Below are 25,111 nucleotides of genomic sequence, written 5' to 3' on the forward strand. Positions count from 1 at the left end.
AGCTCATGGCCTGTGTGTGTGTGTGTGTGTGTGTGTGTGTGTGTGTGTGTGTGTGTGTGTGTGTGTGTGTGTGTGTGTGTGTGTGTGTGTGTGTGTGTGTGTGTGTGTGTGTGTGTGTGTGTGTGTGTGTGTGTGTGTGTGTGTGTGTGTGTGTGTGGTGATGAATTTGACCTGGGACCATTCCCAGGCAGGGGACTGGTCCACTGCCTCCCTGAGGATTGTTACATTATATGTGACAGGACTCGGCCTTGTTCAGGATGCTGCTTTGCCTTGGCACTTCAGGAGCTGGTGCTGCGGTGTTCTGTCATGCTCTCTGGCTATGACTGGCTGCAGAAGTGCACTGTCAGCACTTTGGATGTTCCAGGTGTGCTACCTGTGTCTCTCGGGACAGACTTGCCAGCAACCCCGTCGGTTTCCTTCTGTAGCAGGTCTCTCTGCCTTGTGTAGCCTCAGGGCTGTTCAGTGACAGTTACCAAGTGCAGGAAACAGTATGTCACATTGGGCATCTATGTTGAAGTAATGCTATGTGTAGTAGAAATATTCCTAGCAGAAAGTACTCTCCTAATTGGGGTTGCTTTGTGGAGCAAATACAGATTCTCTGTGGGGGTTCTATGGGCTTGTGATCCTGGAGCCTCTTTCTGGAGGGTCTGGACAGGCGGTGTGCTGCTGCTGCCCCTCTCCCTGTGCTGCCGGGCAGTGGTCAAGGCTGCTAGCCCGCCCTGCTCTCTCAGAGCGTTCTCAGAAGCTGGCCTTGGTGGGTGGCAAGGCTGGGATCACACCCATCTCCTTGGGGGCAGTGGTTTTCCTGAAGTGGTTTCTTTTTTCTTTTTTTCCCTATGGTATTGCTGTACATACTCACTGGTCGTTTAGTGTTTTTTTTGGTGACCATATTAGGATTGGGCCTCCACAGGTGTCTTCTGCTATAGCTATCTCTCCATTCCTTTTTGGCTTTAGTCATTTTTAGGTAGAGTTTTGTATTCTTGTTGGGCTGGCCTCAGACTGTTAGCCTCCTACTTATGATCTCCTGCAGAGCTGGGATTTTAGGCATGATCACGTGCTCTTAGCTAGAGCTTCTATCTATCTATCTATCTATCTATCTACCTACCTATCTATCTATCTATCTATCTACCTACCTACCTATCTACCTACCTACCTACCTACCTACCTATCTATCTATCTATCTATCTATCTATCTATCTATCTATCTATCTATCTATCTATCTATCTATCTATCAATGCCAGTCGTGGAGCTTGAACTCAGGGCCTGAGCTTCTTTTGCTCAAGGCTAGTACTCTACCACTTGAGCCACAGCACCACTCCTGGCTTTTTCTGTGTATGTGGTGCTAAGGAATAGAACCCGGGCTTCAAGCATGCTGGGCAAGCACTCTACCACTAAGCCACATTCCCAGCCTAGCTGGAGCTTTTTATCTAAATTCTTCTGGAGTTTTCCTTTGCATCTTTCTCTGCCCTTGGGTGTTATTGGTCTCCATGGGCTTTGTAGGGCCCTGGTGTGAGCCATTCCTCCAGATTTTACTCCTTTCTCTTGGCTTGTGGTCTTGGCCTAGTGTTAGTCATCCTGACTAGTTTAATCTTGCATTGTTTCTGTTATTTATGCTATTTGTGCATCTCTACTTTTTTTTTTTTGGTGCCAGTTTTGAGGCTTGAACTCAGGGCCTGTGCATTGTCCCTGAGCTTTTTTAAGTTTTTTTTTTTTTTATTGTGAAAATACCATACAGAGGGGTTACAATTACATGAGCAAGGTAATGAGTACTTCTTATCAAGCATTGTTGCCTCCTCCTTTGTTTTTCCCCATCATCCCTCCCCTCCCATCTCCACAACTAAACACCCCCTCCCCCCCTAGGTTCTTTGTTCACGATTAGCACTCTACTGCGACAGCTACACTTCTGGCTTTTTTTAGTGCTTAATTGGAGATAAGAGTCATAGACTTCCCTGCTCAGGCTGGCTTTGAACTGCAGTTTTGATCTCAGCTTCTGGAGTAGTTAGGCATGAAGATTACTAGCACCAGCTTGTACATATCATTTATATAGCTGAGTTTTAGAGGGCAGAAGTGATCTTACTGCTCTTGAATCCTCAGCCACAATAGCAGCGCGGCATGTTGGAGGAAGGACCGTGGTGGGTAGAGCCTGAGCCTCCTGGCCCCTCTTCCTGCTTCTCTTGGCTCCCATCATCGTATGCCTTTTATGTCCATGGATTTTGTGTTTCTGGATGCTTCTTGGATTGAGTTTGAGGGCTGGAGCTTGCTTTTAGTTCCTGATTGAAGTTTCTCCCTGTCCTCCTATCATTTGAGGACCAGGCGCCCTCCCAGGCATGCATGTGCCGTGGTGATCTTAGCCTTGCCTGGCAGGAGCCACAGCGACACTCCTTCCCTTTAGAAAAGACATTAATTGTATTGTATTTGGGTTATCATATGGATATGTTTATTCAGATGTTATTAAGGCTCATGGACAAGCCTCTCTTTCTAATAAAGTTCAAAAGGATACAAATGCTGACATTAAGATTTAGAAATGGTCTGGGCGCCAGTGGCTCACACCTGTCATCCTAGCTGCTCAGGAGGCTGAGATCTGAGGATGGAGGTTCAAAGCCAGCCCCGGCGGGAAAGTCCGTGAGACTCTTATCTCCAGTGAACCACCAGAAAACCAGAAGCGGTGCCGTGGCTCAAGTGATAGAGCGCTAGCCTTGAGCTGAAGAGCTCAGGGACAGCGCCCATGTTCAAAATTCAAGCCCCATGACCGACCCAAAAAAAAAATTAATAAGCGTGTTATAAATTGTTTTGCTTTTTAAAAAAATTTTTATTTTTATTGTGAAAATACTGTACAGAGGGGTTACAATTACATGGGCAAGATAATGAGCACATTTCTTATCAAGCATTGTAGCCTCCTCCTTTGTTTCCCCTTCCCATCCCTTCCCATCCTCCCCCCGCCCCCCAGTTGTTTTGCTTTTTGCTAGATGTATTTCTATATTTATGTTGGTAGCAAAAATGGAAATTTCAGAGCAGCCTTGACCAGTCTGAGCATAATCACTCATACTAATAATCATAACAGGCCACATCCTGAAGAGAACTTCTGAGCTATTAAAGGGACATTCTTTTTTTTACATTTTATTGTTATCTTTAAGTAGTTGTATAAAACAGCATATGAATACAAGGTGTCAGACAACACTGTCACCCATCGCTCCTAACCCACCCCTTCCCTCACTTTTATAAAAAAATTGAGATTAGATGATTACATAAATGTCACGTATTTCACAGTATTGTGGAATAGTGATTCTTAGTTAAAGTCACAACACATTTTAACCTTCACAAGGCAAATGGTCATTACCGTGGTCTATACAGTTTGTGAATTCTAAGAGCAAGGCCTTATCTCAGGTGGCCATGTGGTCCGCCTTGGGCCCAGCTACTTGGGAGGCTGACACAGAAGCTCTAGGCCAGCCAGGTAACATAGCAAGATGGAGCTCAAAAGAAAAACATCCATGTTCCAGGCCCCATTAGTGCAAGAATAAAATCTCTAAATGCCATTTTATTCTAATTAAAAAATAAATTTTTTTGTGTGCCAGTACTGAACTCAGGTCTTCGTGCTGACCTTTAGCTTTTTTGCTCAAGTCTGGTACTCTACCACTTGAGCCACCACTTCTGACTTTTTGGTGGCTAATTGGAGCGAAGAGTCTCATAGGCTTTGCTGCTCTGGTTGGCTTTGAACCATAATCCTCAGATTTGTCTACTGAGTAGCTAGGATTGCAGTTGTGAGCCCTGGCAAATGGTTTCATTCTGATGTTTAAATCTTGAATTTGATCACATGAGTAAACAATAGGAATCATTTTGTTGTGTTTAATCAATGACATCTGAATTGTCTGGGATCCTCGGGGCTGAGGTTGGGTATGCAGAGTAGCTGGAGCCTCACGGCTGACTTGGGAAGACTCTCTGAGGCTGGTGTTTATTTGGTGTTGCCACTGGTCCATATGGTACAGTGGTAGATGCTCTGAGTTGGAACTTGGGCTGACCCAGGACTTTGATTTGTTTTTGAGAGCTCTGAAGAGAGGTGTACTGGGTGTGACATTTATCTTCATGCTATGTCTTATTTCAAAAAGAGCATCTTTTTGGGTAGCCTATGTTATGTGCTAAACTGTGGGCTTTGAACTGAGAGCTGACCATAGAACTCTGAACTCAGTTTTCAGGAGATGGACAAGGCATGGCATGGTGGATGTCTGGCACTTGCTGAACTTGGTAGACGAGGCCTGTTACTCCCCTTGCGACTCTCAGAGGGTAAGTAATTGAAACACGTTAATCTGTCCTTAGGACTTTTGTGGCATGATGGCGTTCCTCTGCTGAGCTGTAACCCTGGCATGGCCAGTTGTAGACCTAGTGTTAGTGTAGCAAAGTGCATTAGATGCACCTTCCAGACTCCTTCCTCATACCAGGCTTGACAATTTCTTGATGACCTCTTGAATAAGCTGTAGAACTTCCCTAAGCAGATACCCTGCATTCTGGATCTGGAGGGCTATGGGCTGTTGTGTTGTCTGGTTTTCTTACCTTGAGAGCTGATTTCCACTCTCTTGCTGTCACCTGTTGAGAGCGCCTGCAGCTGTAGAACCCAGTGCTCCTGCAACATTCTGTGTTGCCTGCCTGACAGTGGTGCCCTGGGATGAGGCTGCTGGAGTGGAGTAGAAAGCTGGAAGAGCTCTCCAGCAGCCTCCGTGGAGCACAGTGTGGTGGATAAGCAGAAGGACCCACGAGCCAGGCTGGCTCTCAGCCAGAGGCAGAAGATGGGGCGGTAGGGGCCTGCTGCCGTATAGTTGATGGGGAAAGCCCCTGGTGTGGCTGCAGATGCTCTCTGAGTGGGAGGTAAAGAAGTCTGAAGAGGCCTCAAGGACCTGTCTGAGTGAATCCCACAGTCGATGCACCAGAGGTGGCTTTTGTCCAGAAGAAAGATGCTGGACCATGTGTCCTGTTTCACCAGCACTGAGTTAAGTTGTCTACCCCAAGCGCTACAAGTGAGCGTGCAGATCCACTGTGGTTACCACTTCTGTTTGTTTAGTCTTTTGTTTTTCCAAAACCAGCATTACTGGATAACTATTACTCACGAAAGGTGTGCAGTTAGGTGGTCTTTAGTACACTCAGAGTTGTGTAATGGCACTGTAACTTAACTTACCATTTTCATAGTTCCAGGTAAAAACCCTGATCCTGCGTGCAGACACTCACCCTAACTCTCCAACTCCTGGGCAAAATAGATCCCCTCTCTACTGCTCTGTCTTGCCTTTTCTAGACATTTCACATAAGCACTCTGTAATATGTGCTCTTTTATGTCTAAATTCTTTCACTTAGGGCATTGTTTTTGATGTTCATCCACTTTGTAGCAGGCCAGATCTTTTTACAGCTGAATAGTATTCTATTGTATTCATTTACTACATTTTATTCTTTCATCATCTGGCAAACATTTAAGTTGTTCTCGCCTTTTGGCTGTAGTGAATAATACTCCTGTGAGCATTTGTGTACAAGGTTTTGTAGGAGAGACTGCTGAGTCAGTTTAAGATACTGCCAAACTTTTCTAATGGCTGTACCATTTTACATTCTTATCATCTATATACAAGGATTCCAGTTTCTCTACAACCTCACCGCCATTTCTTTTTGTTTCTCTTTATTTAAAAATAATAGCAATGAGCCGGGCGCTGGTGGCTCACGCCTGTAATCCTAGCTACTCAGGAGGCTGAGATCTGAGGATCGTGGTTCAAAGCCAGCCCGGGCAGGAAAGACCGTGAGACTCCTATCTCCAATAAACCACCAGAAAACTGGAAGTGGCGCTGTAGCTCAAGTGGTAGAGCGCTCGCCTTGAGCTGAAGAGCTGTGGGACAGCGCCAGAGTTCAAGCCCCACGACCGACAAAAAAAAAAAAAAATAATAGCAATGTAGCTAGGCGCTGGTGGCTCACGCCTGTAATCTTAGCTACTCAGGAGGATGAGATCTGAGGATCACGGTTCAAAGGCGGCCGGGCAGGAAAGTCCGTGAGACTTTTATCTCCAATAAACCACTAGAAAACGGGAAGTGGCACTGGCATAAGTGGTAGAGTGCTCGCCATGAGCTGAAGAGCACAAGGACAGCGCCCAGGCCCAGAGTTCAAGCCCCACGACTGACCAAAAAAAAAAAAAAAAAAGGCAATGTTACACAAGAGGCTGAGATCTGAGGATTGTGGTTCAAAGCGAGCCCAGGCAGGAAACTCCATGAGACTCTTATCTCCAGTAAACCACTAGAAAACCGGAAGTGGCGCTGTGGCTCAAGTGAAGAGCTGAAAAGCTGAGGGGCAGTGCCCAAGCCCTATGACCAGAAAAAAAAGCCACCCTATGAGTATGGAATGTCATCTCATCGTGGTCTGGTTTGTGTCCCTGCTGACTGAGGAACAGCTTGAGCTTGTGCTCCCAGGTATTAGTATAGGTGGCAGCTGTTTCTATAGCCTAGACTGAATGGATTGTTTATCACGTTTCTTCTTACCTTGAATTTGTGAGGAATTGTGATCGGTACAGCAGAGGTCAAACTGTCTTGTAAGGAAGGGTTGGCCCAGTCCCCTGGGAACGGGGTGGTGGTGATTCACTATTGAATACAGAGGTGGTTGGTGAACTTCATATGGAGGTTGCAGTTTGGCCCTCTTCAAGAGTCAGCGGGTCGCCAGGTGCGTCTGTAGAGATGAGTTCCACTGTTGAGCACTGGATGTGCCTGAGGCTTGGTTGAGCAGGGTCCCGGACTCCGTCGTGCCGTGGAGCCCCAGCCATTGTTGCTCTTCCCGTCTCTTCTTCCTTGGCACTCGTTGGTGTCACAGGACATCACACGTTGGACTGACCCCTGCCCCTCGAGTAAGGGTAAGGTACAGGTACCATAGAGGGTCACACTGTTGTTGCGGCTTTGACACAGTGTAGAGTCAATGAACTGCTCATGTTCATAGTCGGCCTTCTGCCTGGTGGTACCTTTCTTGGGAACTGAAAGTTGCTGTAGGCTTTTCCTGTGGCTGGTAGGGCCTGTTTTGTGAAGAGTTGTATCAGCAGAGGTCCGGCAGGCACGGGGCAGGCACGGCGATGGTAGGTCTTAACGCTTACTGAGCATCTGTGCAGCATGCTTTTTACGTTTTCACTTAAAAAATGTTTATATTTATTTATTTATTTATTTATTTTTGTTGGTTGTGGGGCCTGACCTCTGGGCCTGGGTGCTGTCCCTGAGCTCTTCAGCTCAAGGCTAGTGCTCTACCACTTGAGCCACAGCGCCACTTCCGGCCTTTTGCTTATGTGGTGCTGAGGAATGGATCCCAGGGCCTCATGCATAAAAGGCAAACACTCTACCTTCCCAGCCCTTAAATTTAATTTTATTGTTTTTTTTTTTGGTCCGGTTGTGGGGCCTGAACTCTGGGCCTGGACCCTGTCCCTCAGCTCTTCAGCTCAAGGCCAGTGCTCTACCACTTGAGCCACAGTGCCACTTCCGAAATTTTTCTTTTTTGCTTATGTGGTGCTGAGGAATGGAACCCAGGGCCTCATGCATGCCCTTAAATTTAATTTTATTGTTTATTTTTTTTTTGGGTCCGGTTGTGGGGCCTGAACTCTGGGCCTGGGTGCTGTCCCTCAGCTCTTCAGCTCAAGGCCAGTGCTCTACCACTTGAGCCACAGCGCTACTTCCAAAATTTTTCTTTTTTGCTTATGTGGTGCTGAGGAATCGAACCCACAGCCTCATACATGCAAGGCAAGCGCTCTACCACTGAGCCACCTTCCCAGCCCTTAAATTTAATTTTAAATCTTGAACTTCTACCTCTCGTTAGCCAGATTACAGGTGTGGACTATCATACCTGGGCATGTGTTTATTTTAGATCTTACATCATTCCTCTGAGAAAAGTCTTATCTTTATAAAACTGTAGTTGAAGGCACGTGGTTGAGCAGTCCTGCTATTTTGTGGTCTCCTCTGAGCTGTTGTGTCCCCTGTATGGCATTCTATTTAGTTTGAGAAGCAAAAGCAGACACTTTGGAAAGACATTGTCTAGGGGACGGGATTCAGATGAGAATGTTGTTACATAGAACTTGTGTTTGTGTTGTGGAGGACAGGGAAACCTTCATGGTTGCATGCTGAAAAGGAAGAAGTGGCCCTGGGGAAGTTAGATTGAAAGGCAAAGGTTCCTACTCTATCTACCTTCAAGGCAATGGCCTTGAGGAGGCCAGCTTTACCATGGGGCAAAGGTTCTGGAGGGGGGTGCTTTCTTTGGATGGCTTTCTAGGGAGTTCTGCCAGTTCCTCCTCTTGCATACATGCATGTGTGCGCACACACACACACGCGCGCACACACACACGCTCTCGCGCGCGCTCTCTCTCTCTCTCCACATCCCCGCATGTGTTGTAAGCCTATTTCTTGACCTTTACTTCAATGAACAAGTGTCTGTGTTCTCTGTTTCCTGGAGGACCTCATTGAAGACCACTTGGTCTTCGGTACTTCAGGTGTCTCAGATGCCAGGGCTTATCTTCATGAGTCCTACTTTTGATCCTTTTAGCTTTTTCAGAGTTCTTGATCCTTCTTCAGTGTGAATGTGAGTCACGGAGGGCTCCTGCTGGGTTTGAAGGAGCTTATGTAGGGTAGCAGGCCATCAGGATTTCCTCTGTTAAATTCAAGAATAGGTGTACTGTATTTCATTACTGTTATCATTATGACAAAATGTGTGTGCCTAGTTTTGCATTTTATGTATTTTTTCCAGTGTTTTGAGGTTTTTGTTTTGGTGCTGGTTATGGGCCTTGATAGGCAAGGTCCTTGAGGTTTTGTTCTCAAGGATAGTGCGTTACCACTTGAGCCACAGCTTCACTTCTTTTGGTGGTTAATTGGAGATAAGAGTGTCCTGGGTTTTCTTGCCAGGGCTGGCTTTGAACTGTGATCCTCAGATCTCAGCCTCCTGAGTAGCTAGGATGACAGGTGTGAGCTGCTGGTGCCCTGCAAGTGTTTGGCTTTTTGAAGTCAAGCATTCTGATCTATTTGGACATTTAGTGTGGCTCTTATTTTCTTCCTCGCAATTCTTATTTAATGGAGAATTTTGCACATTGGTTTGAATAAAAACTAGTAATCAGTGTTGTTTTGAGCATCTTGGGCGTGTAGATTCTGTCTTTCATCCAATTTGAGGTAGGTAGGTGCCGCTGCTAACTTCCGAAGAAGGCGTTTCCCCTGCGTCCTACCCTTCTCCTGCCCTGAGATGCCATTGTAGGTGTGTTGGTTACTTGGTTGTATCTCTCAGGTCTCTTAGGTTGAACCCAACACCCTCCTCCCCTCCCCTCCCCCACCCACTCTCAGCCCCTCCCCCGGTCTTTTGTGCCTGTACTGAGGCTTGAACTCAGGGCTTTCTGCTCTTGGCTTTTTTGCTCATGGTGCTCTACCATTTGAGCTGTGGTTCTGGTTCATTTATTTATCCTCTCCCCTGCTTCTCAGATAGAGTGATTTCAATTATTCTGTCCTTCAGCTCCCTGATTCTTTCTTTCCTGTGGGCCTGGGTGCTGTTGCTGAGCCCTTCAGCTCAAGGTGAGCAATGTTCTCCCGTCTGAGCCACCGCTTTTCTGGTGGCTCATTGGAGATAAGAGTTTCACGGACTTTTCTGCCCAGGCTGGCTTTGAACCATGATCCTCAGATCTCAGGCTCCTCTGAGTAGCTAAGATTACAGGTGTGACCACTGGTGCCCGGCTTCACTGATTATTTCTTGTGCCTGAGCAAGTCTGGTCTCAAACTCTTATTTTAGAGGATTCTTCCTCCCTTGTCCTGGAGAGTAAGCCCAGTGCCTTGTGTTTACTAGGAAGTACACTGCCCTTTGAGCTACATATACCCCAGCCTTTTCCTCCCCCTTTTTTCCCATAGTTCATTTGAAAGCACTTTAATTTTTTTTTTGGTCTGGTTGTGGGGCCTGAACTCTGGGCCTGGGTGCTGTCCCTCAGCTCTTCAGCTCAAGGCGAGCACTCTACCACTTGAGCCACAGCGCCACTTCCGGCTTTTTTTTTCTTTTTGCTTATGTGGTGCTGAGGAATCGAACCCGGGGCCTCGAGCATGCAAGGCAAGTGCTCTACCACTGAGCCACCTTCCCAGCCCAGTATTTTAAAGACAGGGTGTCAAGGAGTAGAAGAGGAGAGGAAATAATGGCATTTCAGAACTATGACAAATAGATTTCCTTCCTTGGCCCTTTTTTTTTTTTTTGTCGATTGTGGGGGCTGAACTCTGGGTCTAGGGCTGTCCCTCAGCTCTTCAGCTCAAGGTGAGCCACAGCACCAATTCTGTTTTTTTTCTACTTATGTGGTGCTGAGGAGTCGAACCCAGGGCCTCATGCATGAGGGGCAAGCACTCTACCACTGAGCCAACTTCCCAGCCTGGCCCTTCTGTTTTTGAAAAAGGGTCTTTGCTAACTTTGTCTTGCCTCTGCTTTCCAAGTGTTAGAATTACAACTATGCGCCATCATGACTTTTGTGATTTTTTTTTTTTTTTGCCGGTTCTGGGTCTTGAATTCTGGGGTCTGAGCGCTGTCCCTCAGCTCTTCAGCTCAAGGCAAGCGCTCTACCACTTGAGCCACAGCGCCACTTCTGGTTTTCTGGTGGTTTATTAGAGATAAGAGTCTCATGGACTTTCCTACCCGGGCTGGCTTTCAACTATGATCCTCAGATCTCAGCCTCCTGAGTAGTTAGGATTACAGGCGTGAGCTACTGGCACCCAGCTTTGTTTTGTTTTTATAATTTATATATATATATATATATATATATATATATATATATTTATTGATATTCTGATCTTGCTCAGATGGTACTCTCCTGATTTTCTTTAGCTATAAAAGCACTGTTTAAGGCAGTTGACTTAATGTAGTAAGTCTAATGTCTAGACTGCCTCAGACTGTACTTTTCTGTTTCTTTGAATACTTTGTAACTTTCTATTGGTTGAAAATGGAGCATTTTGAGCATTATTGTGGGGAGCTCCAGAAACCAGACCCCCTGGGCATTTGCTTTGGTGGCATGCTGAGGCCTGTGTCCCACTGTCTCTCAGTTTTCCAGACTGTGTACTGACCATGTTTTGTATTTGGTCACTTATATCTGTTCTGTATCCCAGATATGACCTGATGGGAGTTTGGCTGATATATCTCATTCTTTGTTAAACATTCCTTGGTTGCTGTAAGTCTAGTACTGCAAAAGTTGATCCTGTCAGTTTTGGCCAGCTTAGTGGTTTTTTGGTAGAGGGAGATTTTCAGAGTGCCCACTTTGCTACATTCTGTGATAGCACCCAGCAACGAACATTTGTGTGATGTGGCATCTGTTTGGGTCTTTGAGGAGCAGATGCCAAGATTAAATGTGGAAGGGTTTTGTGAAGAAGCAGCCTATGAGAAAGATGAGGAGAGGAGCAAGAAGGCTGGAGAGCCCTGTCTGGCCAAAGTTGTGCATGTATGGGATAGGAGGGCCAGATTGAGCACAAACTCTGACCCTAACTGCAGGCTGAGTACGCCCTGGGTGGTGGGGCAGCACTGCATGCTGTGCCAGGCAAGAGATGCTAGTTGCTGAGGTCGCTCTGGTGACACTCGGTGAGCGTCCCCCTGGTCCTCAGAGTGCCGGGAGCTGAGAGAGTATTGAGTACATAGTGAGGACCCTTTTCTTCCTGTGTGAGACTTTGGGTCCTGATATGGAGCATGGTGCTTGAAGAATTGTTCTACTTTCTTTTTTTTTTTTTTTAAAATTAAATTTATTTATTTTTTTGGGTCTGATTGTGGGTCCTGAACTCTGGGCCTGGGCGCTGTCCCTCAGCTCTTCAGCTCAAGGCTAGCGCTCTACCACTTGAGCTACAGCACCACTTCCAGCTTTCTTCTGCTTATGTGATGCTGAGGAATCGAACCCAGGGCCTCATGCATGCAAGGCAAGCGCTCTACCACTGAGCCACCTTCCCAGCCCTTGTTCTACTTTCTATAGGTACTTATTATTAGGAAGTGTCTGTGTGTGTGGGAAGAATGTGGTATCACATATTGGTGCATATAAAAAGCATTAGTGCTTATAAAAAATTCAAGGCAGGTCAGCAACTATTGTGTACTTGTTGAGATTTGCATCATGGACTTGTGAAGTTTGGGTGAGTGGTAAGTGGTGGTTTGAAAGGCGCCAGAGATGGCCTGGTTCTCCAAGACTCATCTTTGGCTGTGGTTTGCAGCAGTGGCATTTCAGGTGTCCCTTAAAAGAGTTGTGACAAGCACTACATCCCTCATTTGAATTTTTTTTTTTTTTCCAGTCGTGGGGCCTGAACTCTGGGCCTGGGCGCTGTCCCTCAGCTCTTCAGCTTAAAGCTATCGCTCTACCACTTGAGCCACATTGCCCCTTCTGGTTTTTTCTGCTTATGTGGTACTGAGGAATCGAACCCAGGGCCTCATGCATGCAAGGCAAGCACTCCACCACTGAGCCAACTTCCCAGCCCTGGCATTTGAAATTTTAAGTAACTTCTACCAGTTCAAAGTGTGTTGTGCTCTCTCTGTTACAACTCTAGGATTAGAACTCTTAGGTTGCCTTTTTATAGTGGTCAGGGGATACTGGGATCACAGGGTCCTTGTTCACTACCCTCCATCAAAATTTTCATAGACATTTTCCCCCCCACAGCAGTTTGGCCTTTGTTCTTCCTGAATCCATCTTCTTGCTACATTTCCCAGAGAGTTTTGTCTGGGCGTGACCTGCTCTGTGTGTAGGGATCTCTTAACTATCCCCTGTTGTGCATCTTCACAAAGCAGTGTTTGAAAGTGGAGACTTCACTTCTCAACTCCCATAGCAACAAGGTGCAGCCTACTTAAGTTTGCCTAGATAGAATTTGAAAAATGAATTGCTCAGCAAGACTGGTTTTGCTCGGAACACGCTGGTGAGTGCTGCTTTTACTTGCAAAGGTGAGGTTTGTATCAACCCTACTTTCTTTCATTTCCATCTTCAGCTCTTAGTGGTAAGATGCCTGTTCATATTAAATAAGCAACTGGGGATGGCAGCAGTTTTGTTTTAGCAATGGTCATTGCAGATACTTGTGCATGTTTACTCCAGATTGTCATCTGCTGTTAGCAGATAACTTCGTTGGGACCTCCTCTGTATTGCAGCTACTGAGGAACTGAGAGCTGCTTGCAGGACAAGATTTACCATGTAATCACCACAGAATTCCCCTGCTCAGTGCCTGCAACTTGGTTGTAATGTAGGGTCTCGGGTGACTGGCCATGAACTGTAGGAGATGAGAATGGAGAGAGTATCCCCGCTCCCGAGATCTAGCAGGGCAGGGTTCCTGAGACTTTTCTCTGAAACCTCCAAGGCTCAGGACCCCTGAATGGTCTTTGAGGGACCCTGGGGGCAAAGGTTTGTATGCACCTGTTCTTGATTCTTCACACTCACAGATAGAAACTCACATACATATGTACTTTCTTAGTTTAATTGCTGCTGTCTTAGCAGTTCACTGTTTTTCAGTGAGTTTTATGGCAAAATACTCTAAAGGATCCCGCAAATTTATATTTGTCTTCATCTTGTGTGTCATTGAAATTCACATGAGTTTATTGGAAAATTAGCAACATGTACATCATTGTAGGGATGAGGCCAGGTGAATCAGAAAATTCACTGTGACATCATAAGCAAATGGAGTAAGTTGCTCATACCTTTACCACATATTTTCCTTGGTGGAAATAAATTGCTTCTATAAGCAGTCTACTGATGCTTGTTTAGTTAGAACAATCACAATACTTCATAATGTTGAAAGTGATGTTTCTGGTATTTCCCCAGTAATTGTCATTTATTTTAAAACGTGTAGCTAGGCTTAATAGAAAAACAGTTAACACAGTTAAAATGTTTTGTTATACAGTGAAAGTATTCATGAGAAAAGTATCTAAAAGACCCTCCTGTAAGGTAGCTTGCAGTGCAGAGCCGCCTGCTAGTTTTGTACATTTCACAAATATGGAAGCCAGGCTTTTCACTTATCTATTGGGAGCCATTCTTATGCTTTTACAACTGGAAAACACCTTTTAACATTCATGTTTAACATTTACAAAAATGGAATTGAATTACTCGATTACGCTTTTTCCTTTGCCTACCCTGTCCTTTTCCTCCCTCCCTCCCGTCCTCCTTCCCTTCTCCCTCCCTCTCTCCTTCCTTCCTAACTGCACTTGTAAGAATTGGGTGAAAAGCGAAGGTTCAGTTAGGCACATACCTCTTCTAGCGCTTTTGAGTTTGGGGCCAGGTTGGGCAGCACAGCAAGACCCTGTCTGACAAAAATAAAAGGAGAAGGTGCTGCTTGAGCCCCGGGGTGAGGGTGTTTGTGGGCAGCCTCAGGACACCCGGGTCCTTCTGCGCAGAGTGAGCACTCTTGGGGCTGCGTCATTTGGCTTGGGCTTCTTAGCTCCTGCCTGGGCTTTTCCTGTATCCCTTTGACTTGTCCTCTTTTGACCTTTGGGCTTGGGCTCACACTGAGTCCCCTGGCCCTCTGTGGAACTCAGAGTGGGCATGTCTTGGCAGGCAGACTCCTGGGCTGTGGCCTCCCCACAGCCCACCCCACTATTCCCTGGGCTGTAGGCCGCCAGTTGACAGAGGGCCACGGCTGCAGTTTGCTTCTGCTCCTCACTGCTGTCTACTACACGTGCACCCGGGGTCATCTCGCTGGGGGCCTCCTCCTGCTGGGTCTCTGCCTGGCTTGGCTCATCCTCAGACCCCTTTTCCTCAGTCTTTGGAAGAGCGGCAGTGGCAGCAGCTGCTGTGCCTTGCGGTGGGCTGCAGAGGGCAGGCCTCGGAGCCCATGTGTTGCAGGGGTCCTTCACGGAGAGATTGAGGGGCAGGTCCTGCAGTTCGGAGAAGCCCAGGTTGTCTGCCTGGGCACTGCCTGTGTACATGGGTCCATGAGAGGCTATAGGTGTTGTTGCCTCTGACTTTTTGGAGAGGTTGAGGGGGCTTATCCTGGAACTATCCTCTGGGCTGCTGGGCGGGGCCTCTGCATGGGGAGAGGTGCTGCCCGTTTGAGTCGGAGAGTCCCTGTCCGTGGCTTGGAGGAGGCTGGAAGAAGTCAGAAAAAGCTTTAGTGAGGACTTGGGAAGCAGCCACATAAAGCACTCTGAGTAAGTGTGAACGTGGCTAGATGCCCCAAGCCTAAAACAATACAGCAGCGGTTAGAAAATGACCCACTCTTACCTTTTTGGAGACTCTGCCTTGTTTGTAGGAGGCCGGGAAGGAGGGTGTTCTTCACTCTTCAGGACAGGTCTGAAGGCTGTGGGGCATGGCTCTGGCTGTGGAAGTCCCCCCAGGGTCCCTGTGGGGGGAGCTTTGGTTGAGAGGTCACACAGCCCTTCGCACATCTGACTTGTCTGTGTGAAGTTGGTGGGGCTTGGCCTTCCTGGGGAACCTGTGGCTGCACTGCCTGCACGGGGGCTCATTTTGGCCCCCTCCGTGTCCCTCTGCCCACCTTTGGAAGTGTCTTTCGCCTTGGAAATGGAACTTTCCTTCTCAAAGTCTGTGGGCTTTTTGTGTGGATTTGAAAGATTTAACTCAGAAGGACTTGTAGATGGGTAGGCCAGTGTAGCTTCTTCAAACAGACGAGCGCCCTGCTCTCGTGTGATGCCAGTGGCAGGTGGGAGCCTGAGACCATAGGAGGAAAATGCAGACTCTGGCCTATAAAATCCGTAAGGAATTGGTAGGTTGGAGTGGTACTGCTGGAGCAGTCTGTAGTGCTCATAGGTTGATGGATTCAAGTGTTTGGGGATGGGCCCTGGGTGAGGCAGGAAGTGTCTCTGGTCATGGGGCCCGTAGACAGGAAGCAGGGCGGTGTCACACTCAGGTGTGTTCCCAGCCAGCAGGTAGGGGGAGTAGATGGCAGCCAGCCCGTGCTCTGTGTAGAAGGGAGGGGGGTATTCTGGGAGAGCTGGGTGCACATAGGGGGGGATGGCACTGAACCCCTTTGTAGATGGGATTTTATGTGGGAACTCAGGTGGGAGGAAGGGGGAACCAGCTTTCCAGGGGTAGCTAGGCGTGTGAAACGCAGACTTGGTGTGGAAAGAGGTGGCTTTGGTGCTAGGATTGGTTAGTGCCAGCACTTCGGGAGCCTCTGTGTCTTCTGGCCCCCTAAGTCTGTGTTCTCCAACTGGAACAAACGCTGAAGGCCGAGCCCCACTGTCCAGGCTGGGCTGGGTGCTGAGCACAGTGTCAGGAGCCTTGTCCTTCTGGAGGACTGGCTTCTGCAGACACTTGTGGGCTCCCCGAGCCCCAAGTTCCAGATTCTCCTTGGTGTCTTCCTTGCTGAAGCCCTGTGGGGGCTTTGGCTCAAAGCTGGAGAGTCCGTTTGTGAGGGACTTGTTAGAGGCCAGCTTTGTAGTGGGCTCTGGCTGGTGGGTCTGCTTAGGGTCCAGCGAGTTAGACTTGGGGCACTTGGGCACACGATCTTGCTCTGACACTAAAGTGATGGAGTTCTTACAGAGACCATACTTCATGTGATTGAAGAGGTGTGACTTCTCATTGCATGTGAAGGGACACTGGAAACATTTGTACTTGAAAGGTTTTCCTGGGGGTCGAGGGATGTAGTGTGGCTTTTTTGGTTTTCGTTCCTTCAGGAGACTCATTGTCCTCTGTGTTTGGACTCTGGTCTGTTCACTAGGGTGGTGACTGCTGGCTCTTCAACTTCTAAGGAAGTTCACTCTGTCTTCCCTCTGTTTCTGAGTCCTTTTCTTTGAAGCCAGCTTCATGTACTGAGTCTGAGGAGGGCCCCTCTTGTGCTGCCCAGAGCTGCAAAGGTGGACAGAGGGAGATGGGTGTTAGGTGAACGGGTTAGAGGGTTGTGCCTTCCCCGCAGGGACAGTTGTAGTAGAGCATCAGAGCAGTGATGCTGCATCCTCTCTGGTTTGCTCTACCAGCTGCCAACATCCTGAAATGTTTTCTGCTTTCTCAAGAATTGCCTGGGGCTAACGGTGTAGTGTGTCAATTCTGAGAATATCTGAAATTCTTCAAGTTTTGGGGGCCCGAATCTGGACCTTCCCTGTATCTGCTTCTTTTTTCTTTTTTGTCAGTCATGGGTTTGAACTCCAGGCCTGGGCGCTGTCCCTCAGCTCTTCAGCTCAAGACTAGACTTGAGCCACAGTGCCCACTTCAGACTTTTTCTGCTTATGTGGTGCTGAGGAATCGAACCCAGGGCCTCATGCATGCAAGGCAAGTGCTCTACCACTGAGCCACCTTCCCAGCCCCCTCTGTATCTGTTTCTATGGGGTTTCTGGACAGGGTCCTGTCTTGGGGCCATCAGCTAACTTCTCTGGGGGGACCTTCATAGGAGTTGCGAGGTTTCACCCCTTGTAAAGTGTGTGTGTGTGGCAGCCCTGCCTTGCTTAACCTTGTTGCTGGTATATTCTTATGTGATATTTAAAAATCAGGAATGTTTAGATGTGGGACTGTATCCTACCACTTTCTAAACCAAAAATAAAAAGTTAACTTTTATCACTAAGTTGCTTTTCTTATTTCTTGTTTGCCATTTTGTGTTGGGGATGCAACCTCGGGTTTTATGCATGCTAGGCAAGTTCTCTACCACCGAGCCACTCCCCTAGGCCTAGTAAGGAGCATTTATGTTGGCTCAGTATAAATAAAAATGCTGTGTTCAGATGACTTAACACAGTCTGCAGTACTGTAGGATTAGCCTGCAAGTCCCTGAGTGACTTTCTTTCTTGTCCACCACCCATCTCATCTGTGAGTTGGGATAAGCTCATGGACCTTTCCTGCCCTTTCCTGGATGTGCCCCGATGCAGCCAGGTTAAGCCTTTGTAGCCTCTGTGCTCTGGGGGCCAGAGAGAATGATGCCTGGGTAGAGGAGCCCTCAAGTTTTCTCCCCAACCCAAAGTGTCCCTTAGAGGCTGCCAGCCTCCTCTCACAGTGCCTCCTAACCAGCACAGACAGCAGCTACTGGCCTAGAAGCCCACAGTGACGGAGTGGGTGGGGCCTGGCCCACCGGTGAGGAATCCAGGCCAGACATCTTGATTTGTGTTGTAAATACTTAAAAAAAAATTAACCGCTTTTAACAGTCAAAGGTCAGTGGAAATGATTTAGAAAAAGTGTTTGCAGCTGTAAAACTGAGCATGTGAGATGTAGTATAAAGCAGCACTTTACTTGAGGTGGTCAGATGTCTACCTTGGAGACCAGCCCTTTAGGAACAGAAATGGCTTGGGAGTCTCAGGTATCACAGCAGTGGGCGCCGTGCACGCCAGCTGAAGGAACAGGGCCTCCATTTTCATTTGTATTCCTCCAGTTCTTAGAAAATTGATTTGATTGTTTTCTCTCCTGATTGTTTCTTGAAAACATTAGCTGGGCAGTGGCTCAAGCCTGTGATCTTAGCTGCTTGGGAGGTGGAGGTTCAGGGATTGTGATTTGAGGCTAGCCTGGGCATAAAGGTTTGAGACCCCATCCCAACCTGTGGTTGGGCACAGTGGCATGTTGCTATCCCTAGCAGCACAGGGAAGCCCAAGTAGGAGAGAAATGGCTCAGGGGAGTAAAGCCAGAGCCAGCCTTGAAAACAGTGGCGGCACAGAGGGCCTGGAGGCGTGACCCAGGCATTGTTCCTGCCTGGTGGGTGAGAGGCCTGTCCCTCAGGACTGCCAGACCAACTCCAGACAGACAACCATGCATACTGCCATCCCAGCAAGCACTTGGGAGGCTGAGGGGTAAACCGTGACAGACAGCCATGCATACTGCCATCCTAGCAAGCACTTGAGGCTGAGGGGTAATCGAGAGACAACCATGCATACTGCCATCCCAGCAAGCACTTGAGGCTGAGGGGTAATCGAGAGACAACCATGCATACTGCCATCCCAGCAAGCACTTGGGAGGCTGAGGGGTAATCGAGAGTTCAAGGCTACATCGAAGGACCCTGTTCCGAACAACAAGGAACCCAGAGGAACTACGATGCCTTCCCTAAGCTAGTAGAGCAGAGGGTCCAAGGACTGATCCCTAAAGCTATCCGCTGAGAGGCTCAGCAGAGTAGTCAGAGTGAAGCGGGGATTTTGGATGAGAAGTGAAACGCTGGAAGTGGAGCTGAGCAAAAAACAAAACAAAACAAATTCAACAATTCAGGGACAGCACCCAGGCCCTGAGTTCAAGGCCCCCCCCCCCCCCCCGCACACGCGCGCACGCGCGCGCACACACACACACACACACACACACACACACACACACACACACACACACGAAAAAAAATCAACCAAACAAAAACCAAAACCAGTTTCAGTTGCCCCATGGTGGGAGAGAGGCCAGGGCCCTGAGCTTTCTTTGGGCTGGGGGTGGGGGGGGTGGTCTGCCCGGACTCCTGCTGTGTCCTGCTATGGAAGCTGCGAGGTACCCTGTCCAAGGGGGGCAAAGTAAACGTGTGATCATAGCTTTATGACTCTCTTTTCCTTTCTTCCTAAAACAAAAGACGTGAGGTAATTCTGTGCAGGCTCAGCCTGTGCCGAGGGGCGTATCTGCCCTGGGTGGTGAGTGTGCAGTGTCTCCGCCTGTCAGGAGCTAGAGGACCTGTGCCTGGTTCTAGCCTATGAGGGTGGCTGGGTAAGTCAGTTGGGCTTGTGCGGGCATGCTCCTTATACTCCTGATTCTGAAGGCGTGAGAACCTCTGCAAGTCAGGTTCCCATGGCTGTGTAGGGTATGTCATGGCACAGATCTGAGAGTGGTGATTTCACCACTGGCTGGAAGCACTCTGATCAAAATGATGACAGAGCTGTGTCCTGGTGATACCGAGGGTGGAAGCAGACATCGAACCACACACACTGAAAGGCTCAGAAAGTCCCTCAGGAAGCAAGAAGATGATGGGGCTTCCGAGCAACACTGCTGAATGCTGCTGGTGCTTTTGGACTAAAGAAATTAGCATGCCACAGTGGCCACTGACACACACTGGAGCCTCCAAGCTTTCTTCAAGTCTAGAAAACATGCAGAATGCAGTGGCCAAAGTGAATCTTGGGAATAACTATTCTTTAGCAGCCCACGCTGCTTCAGTCAGATGTGGCCAGCTGACGCTGTGATCTGACTCTGGCGTGTGTGTTTCTCGTGATCTGAGCTCTTGGCGTGTGTGTTTTTGCCTGCAAGACTTTGGGCAGTCTGGGTAGGGCACCCTCAGTGCTTCCTGTGCCAGGGTCCTTAGGTGAGAGTTTTGCTCCGGGATTTATTGCTTGAAAGGAATGTCATAAAAATGGGAGTCCTGGATGCAGCAGTTTTAGTAACTTGGGGTAAATTGACCTCTCCCAATTGCACAATTGCCAATTAAAGCGAGGAAATCAGCTGCTGTGAGGCAGGTGTTAGGCGGTGTAGCTTACTTGTCTATAAAACGGCTGCTGTGTTGGAGAAGTGGGATAAAATGGATGCTTTTGTAAGCTTTTAAATGATGATGTCAGCTATTGAGCTCTCCATCCTACTCCAGAGGTTTACAAGGATGAAGAAACCAACCTACAGCCATACAGCAGCTAGGTGAATACATTTGTGAGCAGAGGCTTGAAGCAGTCCTGTTTGGTCAGTTTATAACTGCTGGACTTTGTACTCTTTGGCAGTTACTGGTGTAAAATATTCCAGAAAGAGCACATTGTTGCCAAAACAATGAAACCTAGAACTTTGCTTACAGTAAGTTTGGATTTGCATTCAGAGGTAAAGTTTTTCCTAGGGACAAGTGAGGAGGGTGTGTGGCTGACGGTCCCTTTCCTAGGGGTGGGGTTGTGTTCCTCTGCTGTGAGCGCACTCCTGGAGAGCGGTGGGGGCGTTGAGTGCTGGAGTCCCTTCCATGAGTGCTTCTGTGAGAATGGCAGTGTCAGTGTGTTAGGAGAGGGCCCCAGCAGGTCCTGTAGGAGGTGTGTCCAGCCTTCCCCTCTTCCCCTCACAGCTCCTTACTTGGTCGTGAGCTGATGTGGCCTGTCTGTGTTTCTCCTGCCTGCCAGGGGCAGCTCTTTTCACATCTACACCTCCCTTGGAGGCTCAGCTCTGACCTTCCTTGCTGAACCCTTGGACTACAGTGTGGACAAGGTCTGAACAGAGCGCATGTGATCAGTGAGGTGCACAGGGTCATTGAGCTTCTGCCCCATTTCCCTGCTGACATACAGAGGCCGCCTATGTGACTTTAGTATCTTGTCAAGCTGCTTGACTTTGCCTGTGGAAAGGGCCCTGGGCCTAGAGCTCTCTCCCTGCCCACAGTGCCGTGAGCAGCCTGTGGTTTCAGTTGGCTACAAGGTCTGTTTGTCTTGTCTGCTGCAGGTCCCTGATTGTGGACACTGCAGGTAGCTGCCAGTTGTTTGGGCAACAGTGAGTATTTGGCGTGTTTAAAAAGTTCCTGAGGAGTTTGAACTTGGGAAACAAGACAAGAAAGACAGTATTTTACGAGACCTCTGACAGTACGCCATGGGGGTAATTACAGCTTGGCTTTGTGGGGCAGCCCTGGCAGGCCAGGTATCTAAGCCTGTCCTGCATATCCACCTGCAAGCTAGGGCAGTGCTGTGTGTCCAGCTGTCTGGCACCGAGCCTGGCAGGTGGAACATCTTGAAGGGCATGGTATAATTACCACACTGTGATGTGGCGTTATTGCGCCATTCGAGGGCATGCCACTGTCCTCTACCCACCGGGCTGTCGCAAGAACAAGATTTGTGAGTTTTACTCCAGTTGAGCTTCTGAGCGACGGCCGCCACTCCCTCCCAGACTTTCTGTTCTTTAAGATGAAGGTAGACTTCAGGACAGACATGACCTAGCGAGGAGGTAGGTATCTTCTGTAGTAAGTTTGGAAGAAAGGATCCAGAAAACAGCCAGGTGCTCTGCCGTGTCAGCCCAGTACACACACAGTGCTGGAGGGTCTGAGTGCCCAGCTTGGCCTGTTGCCCCTGATCCCAGCTTGCCTCATTTGTTCTTCATAGACCAGCCTTAAACCCTGGAGTGCCTTGGTTCATGTGAGTGACATAGATGCCAACAAAACAACGTAGACAATTTTACCTAAGTGAAATCTGACCTGGTCAGACTTTGCCAATGATCGGGTCAATAATTACTTTCACACAGAGTTATGAGAACTTTCATAGAAGGAAAACCACCCTTTGATTGTATTGGCCTTAGCAATCAAATGAAAACCTTGTTGGTAAAAATTTTGCTTTTGAAAGGTGTCAAATTATACTTAAACTTCAAAAGTTTAAAAAATTAGATTAGAAATTAAGTCAGCAGGGAACAATTAAGCAGTAATGAAAATCTATTTTGATTTACCTTTCATGAATTTTATGAAAGAAGGAAGAACTCAATTTCTAAATAGGCATATTCGTATTCTTAGTATTTAAGTGTCAGCTCCATTAGGAGTTTTGCAATCGTGGTCTATATCCCCACAGTGCACCTGCTAGGTCCTGAGTAATCCTCAGAGCACAGAGCAGGGCAGAGAGACACACCAGCAAGCATTCATCAAGCTAGACACTTTAAAATATTACCAGTGTAGTTTTGAAACAAAACTCAAATCTAAGAAGAAATTGTAAGCACTTACCAGAGGTGGGTAGTGCTGGCTACAGCGTCTGGGGCTTGCTGCCGAGGCTGAGGAGCAGGAGGTGTTCTCACGCCGGCTTGCTGGCTGGGTGAAACTGGAGCCGGCTGTTCCAGTGGGAGGGATTTAAGTGTAGGAGTTGAGCCCTCAGGGCGTAGAGATGCACCTGATATTCCTCCGCCCGCAGCTACGATTCATGTGTTTGCACCCACTGAGCTCGGTGCAGCCTCACGGAGAGGGGACCTGGTGATCTGGGCGCCAGCGCTGTGGCTGTGTGAGGGCCATGTTGGTGCCGTCCAGACAGGAAAGGGTTAAAGGGCCAGGGTGCAGGTTCGCAGGCGGAGGGTCCTGCTCTGATAGCTGATGCAGAATAGACTCCTGTGAGTGAGCCTAGGGTGGATGCACCGCGGCAGGCAAACAGGCTTATTCTGAACTAAGTCTCTTCCCCTCCACTCGGACAGCGTCCCTCGTGGTGTCTTCACTGTGAGGGGCAGTCAGACATCTTTCCACCTGTGTGCCTTTCGATCTTACCATGGCTCGCAAGCGTCTCTGCTGCGGTCCCCTGAGAGCTGAGCTGGCAGGGCGGGAGCCAGCCTCTCGCCTGTCACGGGAGCCTGTGCCTGCGTGCTGGGGCCTGCGTCGGCTGTGGGGCCGGGCGCGCGCCCGCGCCCGCGCGCTGGCAGGATGGTTACACTGCACACCACCACACACCCTCTTTAAAAAATAATTCAGATACTTAACTTGGGGTCATTTTGTTCTCTCTCGGACGGCTTGCTTATTTATTCTGAGGCCCTGACCTGCTCACAGGAAGGCTGGCGTGTAGTGTCAGTTTGGGGACGGGAGGAGGAGGTGAGGAGGTGCTGTCGGAGCTGGCAGATCGCAGCTCCTAGCACGAGGACAGGCCATATAGCAGACATGCTGTTTTTTCTTTTCTCCCCTTCATTTAAGACTTAAGATTTTAACTTGGCTTTACCTTTATATTTAATTCTTATTTTTTTTTCAGTTAACTTTTGTTTCAATCAGATATCTATATAATTTAAAAAGTAAAAAATAGTTCCATAGTCCTTTCACAAGAACAGCGTTTCTGTGCGATTCCTCTTACCTTTTGGTAGTAACAAACGCCTTCGGCTCCGTGGCTTGAGACGCCTGCTGTTTGTTTCGGGTCCCTGTGGTCTTGGGGCAGGGGTTGTGGCAGCGCTCCATGGGCGATGCGCTCTCCCCTCGCATGTGGCTAAGGCCACTCAAGGGCACAGATAGTCACCCCCTACCTCCACGCTGCTCTGGGTTTTCTGAGGCAGCTGCTCCAGTATGGCTTGTATCAGAGGACACCCCCAAGAGCGGGCTGACTTAGGACAGCTCTAGACTCCTAGAGAGCAGAGTGGAAGGTTCCAGTCTCTGAAAGGACAGGCCATTTTGTTTGTGCTTTGCTGAGCAGCCACAGCTAGCCGGGGTCCAAGGAGGCTAGCTGGAGAGTCCACATCTGTGTCCCAGTCCCACAGTGTGCTCCCACGCACTTCATGACCTTTCCTTAGCTGAAGATTTGGTATTTGTCATGTGGAGTCCAAGGAGTCTTAGCCAGTCTCCCGGTCTCACCCCCTCCCCACGCTGCGCCCCCGCTTCGGGTGTTTGCCCCCTTCCCCCTGGTCTAGGCCTTGCTTTGCTGTTTCATAGAGTGCCACGCTGCCCCCTCGCCCTCGCCCGGCCCTCCCACCCTACAGCCAATGTGGACATCGTACACCCAGCACTCGAGCACTGTCAACGGTAATGCTGTTAGTTTACAGTGCTTCCTCAGCGACAGGAGCCCTGACTGTTCACCGCCTTGCCACCTGCCCCAGCCCAGATCCATCCGGCACAGCCTGATAGATTCCAACGTGGATTTATGTCACCCATTTTAGGATAGGCTGTGAATGGCGATCCCTGGTTCTTGATGTGTAACTCGTTCTTGTCTGCATATACTTTTCTTTCTCCTCTGTGTTCTCAGTTTCCTTAGCTTGGTTTTCAGGCACTTGTGTTAAGTGGCTCCTTTTCATGGTCAGCACCTCTCATTTCCCAGAGTTCTGAGTGGTCTTGTTTTGATGTCTGATTCTCATCTCTCTTAGATAATGATAGTTTTCGGCTGGGGCAGGGTAGGTATTGAACCTGTGCATTGCTCGTGGCACTTTCCTGTCTCCACCGTGCCCTGCCCGCCATTCCGACCTCATCTGGGGCTACATCTAGGGGGCAACTATGTCTCCCAAGGGGGCTTCTCTGTGGTGCTCCTTTGTAGATCCTGAGTTCTTGGGCCTTTTGGAGACTGGGTTGTGTAAGAGAGTTTGGGGCAGTTTTCACGTACTTCAAGCTTCCCAATCATTCCTGAAGATGCTTCCCTGCTCTTCACCCTGTAGCTTGTGTCATATGAAGGCAAGTCTTTTTTGTTGTTTCAGGTGTGATGTTCTATCCCTTAGGTTGGTGTTCAGCCTTCTGTATTACCTAGAAGTTTTTTTTTTTTTTTTTTTTTTGGGGGGTCCGGTCGTGGGGCCTGAACTCTGGGCCTGGGCGCTGTCCCTCAGCTCAAGGCTAGCGCTCTACCACTTGAGTCACAGCACCACTTCTGGCTTTTTTTTCTTTTTGCTTATGTGGTGCTGAGGAATGGAAC

General features: G+C 48.5%; 2 protein-coding genes across 2 annotated transcripts in view; one reads left to right on the plus strand and one right to left on the minus strand.

Annotated features, from left to right (window-relative positions):
* The window catches only part of Tbcd (tubulin folding cofactor D), a 164,854-nt gene that overhangs the window by 49,087 nt on the left and 90,656 nt on the right, over window positions 1-25,111 (plus strand). Inside the window, exon 13 of the mRNA XM_042696601.1 lies at window positions 4,185-4,279. Within this exon, the coding sequence (XP_042552535.1) occupies window positions 4,185-4,279 (95 nt within the window). The remainder of the gene's footprint in view (window positions 1-4,184; window positions 4,280-25,111) is intronic.
* On the minus strand, window positions 14,081-22,518 carry Znf750 (zinc finger protein 750). The gene is made up of 3 exons (XM_042696565.1): window positions 22,480-22,518; window positions 15,159-16,742; window positions 14,081-15,023 (listed from the first exon to the last, which is right to left on the minus strand). The coding sequence occupies exons 2-3, from the start codon at window positions 16,577-16,579 to the stop codon at window positions 14,306-14,308; spliced, it is 2,139 nt and encodes a 712-aa protein (XP_042552499.1). The 5' UTR covers window positions 16,580-16,742; window positions 22,480-22,518; the 3' UTR covers window positions 14,081-14,305.

This window comes from Dipodomys spectabilis, unplaced genomic scaffold, assembly GCF_019054845.1.
Source record: "Dipodomys spectabilis isolate Male_0828 unplaced genomic scaffold, ASM1905484v1 ptg000208l, whole genome shotgun sequence".
NCBI classification, from domain to species: domain Eukaryota; kingdom Metazoa; phylum Chordata; class Mammalia; order Rodentia; family Heteromyidae; genus Dipodomys; species Dipodomys spectabilis.